This window comes from Pygoscelis adeliae, unplaced genomic scaffold (genome assembly GCF_000699105.1).
Source record: "Pygoscelis adeliae isolate BGI_AS28 unplaced genomic scaffold, ASM69910v1 Scaffold179, whole genome shotgun sequence".
Taxonomy (NCBI): Eukaryota; Metazoa; Chordata; class Aves; order Sphenisciformes; family Spheniscidae; genus Pygoscelis; species Pygoscelis adeliae.
In genome coordinates, this window is record NW_008825612.1 from 407,418 (window position 1) to 414,744 (window position 7,327).

The 7,327-nt window shown below is 37.1% G+C and overlaps 1 protein-coding gene across 1 annotated transcript in view; it reads right to left on the bottom strand.

Annotated features, from left to right (window-relative positions):
• Nucleotides 1–7,327, bottom strand: part of BRF1 (BRF1, RNA polymerase III transcription initiation factor 90 kDa subunit) — a 174,305-nt gene that overhangs the window by 105,510 nt on the left and 61,468 nt on the right. Inside the window, exon 4 of the mRNA XM_009332719.1 lies at nt 850–881. Within this exon, the coding sequence (XP_009330994.1) occupies nt 850–881 (32 nt within the window). The remainder of the gene's footprint in view (nt 1–849; nt 882–7,327) is intronic.

Genomic DNA, 7,327 nt, shown 5'->3' on the forward strand with positions numbered 1-7,327 from the left:
ACAATACATCTTTTTCTTCTTTTACAGATACAATACCTCTTCTTTTTCTTCTTCACATTGTATGACTATTCATCATATTACTCTGATCATTCTATTTCATAACAATCACCACGAAAAATCACCTGTGTTTAGAAGGAAATCAACCTCCCATTCTACACATGTAGTATTTAGTTATAAGTAATCAAAATAATTCAGTAAGAGTTTAGAAAAAGAGAAAAAAAGTTACTAATTTTAAGAATGAAAAGATTAATTTGATTATTGCAATTCCAGCAGACTGCTTCAAGCAATAAATAGTCTTCAGAGGATGCCATTTACCAAGACAGCTGGGAGGACAAAAATAGATGCAACAAAGCTACTCACATTGTATGTAAAACAGCGTTAACAGGGAGAATGAGGGTAAGAGAGCATATGTCAGCAGAGCTTTCTATTTCCACATACAGAGCAAGTATGTATTTCTCTCAAAATACATTTTATAAGACACGTCTCTGTAGTGCACTAATCCATTTACACAGTATTACCTACCAAAAAAAGTTATTTCTGTCTTCAACAACTGTTGTTTTAAAAATGTGTAACATCTGACCCTGTGCCATTGCAGTGACTCTGAATCCTGATGAAAGGATCATACTAACTCTTGATAAGTTATTTGCAGCATTAAAAGCAAAAAAAAAAAAAATGTGTTTGACATTTAATTTTACTGAAAAATTACTCAGATTTACAAACCCACCGATTTTCCGATTCAGAATTTTTAGAGAGAAATTAAAACATCCCAAACAGCCCATGCTGACAGCTCTTTGCTTGCAATTAATCTTAAACTTTAACAAAAGTTTCAAATAAAAAAAGATACAATACCTGAAGAAGGTCACTGAGGTCAAGTAGCATGTCTGTGAAGAAGTCAAGGAACATACATGCTTGTTGAATGTGACAGTGTTTCTTAATTTCACTAGCAACCCAAAAAAAGGAAGAAATAAATGCAGGTTTAACTGTCAAAGAAACCAAATACGGATGCACCACTTCTGCTAACAGCCAGCATCCAGCTAACCATTCAACTCCCCCAAAAATCCTGCCAGCACCCGCTGCATTTACTCCACAAGTTTATGTGGCATGATGGTCTCAAAGAACAAGCCAACACCTTGTGTGACTTACAATACTCACCGTATGCTACAGCCCAAGAAAGACCCAGTGATAACAAAAAACAATAATAGCAGCAAGATAGAATACTCTTATTACACTTTATTTAAGAATGTAAAGCATCATCAGTCTCCTACGCCAGCTTAGGAGCCCAGGGTCCCAGAAAAATAGATGGAAAAGCAAACTAAGGAAACTGCAATACTTTTCTTTTGTCCTCTTCTATGAGGACCTGTTGAAGAGCTGGGAAGAGAAAGCCACTTTGGCTACTCTCTTCTCTGACCAAGAAAATCAGCTGTTACCTTTGAGTTCTTACTCCCTCCATCATATCCTATGCTGCTGCAAAAACATTAGGTCACCGTCTACTACTCACTGTGGGCACACTTGAAACTCGTAATAGCTAAAACCAAGCCAAAACCACTACAAGCTTCCATTAGATTTTACTGAAACTAACCACGCTTATATCTCCTTAACAATAAACGAAAAAGGAAAAAAACAAACCACCATTAAGCTTAAGGTGCAAAGGTAGCCTTCTCCCTGCTATCAAAGTAACAAACACATGCTGGATCTCCTATCAGCTACTCAGGTGTGGCTTACACGTCGTAAAAGGGTTCTGGTTTTACCATTAAAAGGAGTGTCAAAGCAAAGTGGGGGGGGGAGGGGGGGCAAGGAAAACAAATAGGCAGGGGGTAGGCAGGGGTGTATGCGCGTTTGTGTATGTAGCAATGTGTTAAGAAATCCAGTACCAAAAAAAAAAAAATACAGGGATGTCAGCACAGTTCGGTACATCATGGTAACGCAAGTATTAGCGTATGTTCTTCTTAAAGTATGCCAGAGTAATACAGTACACGTTTCTCCTAAATATTATCAGCCGTGGAAGGAGAATAATTCAGATAGCGTAATCAGTTTATACATAAACATTTATCTCGCTAAGAATTTTTATCCTTGAGCATTTCTATCCTTAGTTTGCATTTAAAATTATATGAATTTAGTACTCCAAATTTGTTATAATATTAACAAAACGTATTGAATTTTATTTGGTGAAAGTTAATTTTAGCATTAAAAAACCATAGCATAGCTGGATATTTAATTAGCTGAAAACGCAGCATGTCTGAAAAAAATCCAAAATCCCTTATAGATAATATTATGCAAGACATTAAAGTAATCTTAAATTTTAACACAGCAAGGAAATTGCTAACAAAAACAATTTGTAAAATATAGAGCTTAGAAATTTACACAGAGCAATACTGAATTCAACACAACTTTTTGGTCAAAGTAGTGAGAAAGGAGAAAATGGAAAGACTTTAACAATGAAATTGCCAAGGAACCATAACAGTCGGCAGCTCAAACAGATCTAGGAAGAAATCACTACACCAATTTCACGCTCAGGAAATATTCTAGGTCTGAAAATGTTCCTAGCTCGTGACTGACTTGAAGCGTCTGGTTACTCTGTGCCCACCCTGAGATACCTTCACCACTGAGATAAACAAAAATTATCACTCATATCTGATAGATTTCATCACAATTTAGGAAAAACAAGACAAACAAGCAAACAAAAAAAAACACCAAAAGAAAAACAGCTCATAGGCTATTGAGGCACCGAAGTGAGCAACTGAGTGGTCCTAGAGTCTGACTGCGGTCACTGGAGACAGAGGAGGAGTCAGAAAGAGAGCATCAGTGCCAGAGGCTAATTCAGATCTTAGGTGGGCCAGAGAGCTAATTTTCTAACCTAGGCGTTACAGTCATGAAATCTGTATACCAAAAGTATTCTTCATCCTCCTCAAACCATTAAAAACACTTCAGTGTAAGACCTAAACTTAGTAACACATTACAAGTGCTCAGGCTTTATTACTGGGATAAAAAAACCAAACCAAACCCCAAACCACAAAAAAAACCCCAACACCTTTTTCTCCAAGTAAAAAGAAACAGAGAGCATTGCATGCATTTATAATGACACGAGATTAGAGCCAAGAAGCTGGGAAATTCACTTGCAGGGTTCAGGCAACTCTGAAGCAATTCAGAGCTACGCTACAGATGCTTTAACATACAGTTGCTTTGCTCCTCAGAGAAGTTAGTTCAAGTGTCCACTGAAATTGTAAGCAAAGGTCACAGTAAAAATGTGGCATTTCTGGATTTCATTTAAGGTAGCCTCCAGCAATCGCTCTCCCTGATTAGACATGTAGCTGCTACAGCAAAGCAAAAGCAAAGGGGAAATTTGAGTCATGCAGTAGCAATGGGTTGGCCTTTACTGTGAATATTGTGAGCACAATTATCAGATAAAAACAGGCAGTTGTTTTCAAACTCCTTTTCAGAGTTGGAACAGTTCAGGAGAACATACAACAACAGCTGAAAACAGCAGATAATACTTAATATGTATTCAAAAATTATACAATCATAAGATAAATGTTTTCTTTGAGGCTGAAAGAAAACAATGATAATTTTACATACGGAGACTGCTAGCACATGGAAAAGTTCTCAAAGGAATAGAAAGCGACTGATAATGTAGATACACGCATACAAAATAACAGGACATAAACACAAGGGGTTATAAATGCACCCAATTTAAAAGAAAAAGGAAAAGAAAAAGAAAAAAAAAGCATTAACAGTTTCAAACTGCTTTTCCTTTGCTGTTCATTCTTTAAACTAATTTCACCAAGGTATGCAATTGACTGTCCATCACTAGAAACTTTTAAATCAAAATGAGTCTACAGGCTTTACTTCAAAAGATTTAATTCAAGGGAATCCTTTGACCAACGTGATGCAAGAGGTCAGACCGAGTGGCCAGAACACTCCCTTTCTGCCTTTATAATCCAGTAATCTGTGGATAATGTGAGAGCACCATGAATCACAGCAATAATGATCTCATTCTCAGCACCAGAGGAAACAAAAGTTCATGATGAAATGAATAGTACCGGAAACCTAAAACCCAAAATACCAAAACAAGCATGCATTTGTCCTTCAGATAGACCTACATTTTACATATTCCAGCAATCCTAAAGTACTTATATGCAGCGAAATCCCCTTGGTTTTCAATACTCACATTTAGCAGGAGGCAAAACTGCCATTTGCCAGAGTTTATATATAGAGATGCAAGAATAAATTGTGGAAGATGCTTTTAAAATAACAACTATCATTTACAATAGAGTCATTCCCCCTCCTTAAATAAAAAAAATTTTAAAAAATGATCTTTATTTTAGTGTCTGACAATCTATAATAATCAGGAAACCTTCAAAAAGATTATTTTATGTTACTGTGTCAAACTCCTTCCACTACATAGTATGTCATATCTGGGATATACAGGCACATATAAGCAGCACAGACAAGACAAAGAATCTAATATGTATTTTAGTTAGTTTTTGTAAGTTACCCTCAGAACTTTTTTTACTTACTTTTACAAGCTTACTACAAAATCAGCCATACCACGGAAAGAGGACTAACGCCAAGGAATCACAACTGCAAGCCACTCAGCATGAACTTGACATCCATAAGAGCCATGCTGTCCACTAATGAAGCGTTACCTTTTTTCAGTTGAAGCTAAAATGCTTTCTGTTTCTCACAAAAACTAAACCCAGATCCATTAAATAGATGAAATATTTGAACATAAAGTCACCCTCTGTACTCAACAAGAGCAATTCAGCTGGCTGCAAAAAAAACCAAAAAACAAAGCTTAATAGGAAACCTGACTGAAAAGCAAAAAAAAATTATGAATATTAAAACAAATTTTTCTCAAGTTCTAAATTAGATTAAATATTTGAAATTTCAATGTTAGGGTTCTGTATAAGCTACATAAGAAATGTGAACTTCCCAGAAGCATGTACAATAACAGACACATGGAGATAAGACAAAAGGGAGGGTGGACATAGAAGTGGAGTCATACCAGAGTGAAAAACTAGTGACTGCATTTGGCTGGCCCTGAACCCAGTTTTCCACCTTTCAGTTCAACACCCAATTCACAAAATTCCCTTTCCATATTTTCATACACCAAGTGATTTCTGATTATGGCTTATAACAATTATATCTCTGCTGCTTTACAAACTTTCACCATTTTAATTAGCAATTAATTAAAACTGACAGGACTAATTGTTTAAAGTAAACATTTCTCTTCCCAATGACACTGAACTAGAACGATTAGAAAATAATAACCAAAACGAATTCCTTCGTAGAAAACTCATTTCTGATAACTCTAATAAAAGCTTTGCCTTGAGGCTGAAATCCTACAGAGCCAGTTTCCAAAGTTTAAGTTTGCAATTTTGTCTGTGCAAAGAAGTCCACATAACATAGGCTGCACTCAAGTATACAAATAAAAAGAGCATTTAACAAATCAAACTGGTAAGCACAAATGCCATTTTTATAAAAAGCTATCTTTATTTATGTGTAGATTAATGCATGATAAAAAAAAGAATTGCATTTTGGTCTGTGGTTCCCCCCCCCCTTCTTTGCACACAGCTGCATGTCTGTGTTTCATAAAACTGTATTTTTCTATATTCTGTATTCTAAAATCCCCAACTTAAGGACAAAAAGAAGTGCTGCACTCCTTCCCCAGGTAAATCAGGATGTTCTCTAGCAGTTCCCTTTCCGCACGTGCAATGTCACTATCTTCATAGTTAAGACAAAGTTAGCGGCAGTAATTCAGCATCGTCCAGCCACCTAGGCAGATTATTAAAAAGGGGACAGGCATATTGGGCTGCATTCAGCCTGCCTGATTTCATGGTGTTAACTGAAAGGGTTAGAAGTGTAGCTTTCTAGCTCAGCTAAGACCTGAAATAGCCTCTGACAGCAGTTCTCCCCTCCTCTATCTCCAGTGACAGTAAGACAAAATCTAGGGCAACTGGGCTGCTGACTGGCGCCCAGCTGGTTAGACTGGATGGATCCAACACCTGTGAGCTACACTAACCTTCAGACTCCCCAATGCACATACAGTTCAGTCTTTACTAAATTAATGCTGTAGCTTTTCTTAATAATCGTCTTCAGAGCCATTCCCATTTAGAGGAACATTTCCAAAAGCACACCAGGCTAGCTGAATATGCAGCGAGCGTTCAGCACTTTTGAAAACGCTGTCCTTAAGAGAATAAGGTCTTCAAAGGATTGGGGCTAGGCTGTATTCCTAGCGTTACTGACTTCAAGTAAATAACTTGCTTTGTGGGATATTGCAAAGTATTTACATAGTCGCATGTAAGTTTATAACACAGTGCAACACAACCAGAAAAAAGTAAAAAAAAATACATTTCTTGTCCCAAAATGCCTGTACAGTCGACTCGCAATTATGCAGGATATCAGATGGATAAAATACACAAAGAATATCCGTACTAAGCTACTGAAAGATAATCTAGTTAGTATATTTACTTTGGGAAAAGAAAATTTAGGCATAGAATGAAAATGTAAATATTAATTTAAAAGTTTTGAGAGACATGAGGTTAATCTTCAACCTGGATGATGTGACCATGTATAAATAACAGTTGGCTATATTCAAACAACAAAAAGTCTCCAAACAAGAAAGAGAGACCCTGTCCCCTGAACAGTAAATCGAACAAGCGCTGGTGAGGGAAAACAAGAGGGGTTGCTAGGAGAAGGAAGGTTTAAGGAAGAGCTTAAAAGAAGAGCAGGGCTGGCAGACAAGAATGGGAGAGAGGCACCAGGAAAGGAGAAAAGCACAAGCTGCAAAGGAAAAAGAAACAAGAGTAAATAGTAAAATCACTGCAGAAAACATCCTGTGTCTGAAAAGAGTTCAAACACATAAGCAGGTATGAAATTGCACAGTCCAAAAATCTGCACAGAATGACCATTTGATAATAAAGTGGGCATAAAAAAAACGCAGCTGGGAAGGAGGACACCAATAGTAAAGATTTAAGTAAATGTAAAGGAGTTCAGTTCACTCTCTTTTCCCTGTGTACAAAGTCTGTAAAGGTTATGACTCTTGCACCAGCAGTGAAAGAAAAGTTTCACAGAACTCAGAGGTGCAGATTTGGAAGAACTATTCTGAGATGACAATCGGGTATACAGCACAGCAGCAACACACCCGTTCGGAAACGTGAAGCAGCTGGTGGAGACAGAGAAGCAGCAGAAACTAGAAGCAGAGAAAAATCACTGCCTGATCAGAGGTGGCAAAGGAAAACCAGCACTGTCATGAGCCTGACACTCTGCTTTTCAGAAAACTCCAAATGGAAGAGTTTGGCAAGATGAAAAAAAAAAACCACCCCTCCCC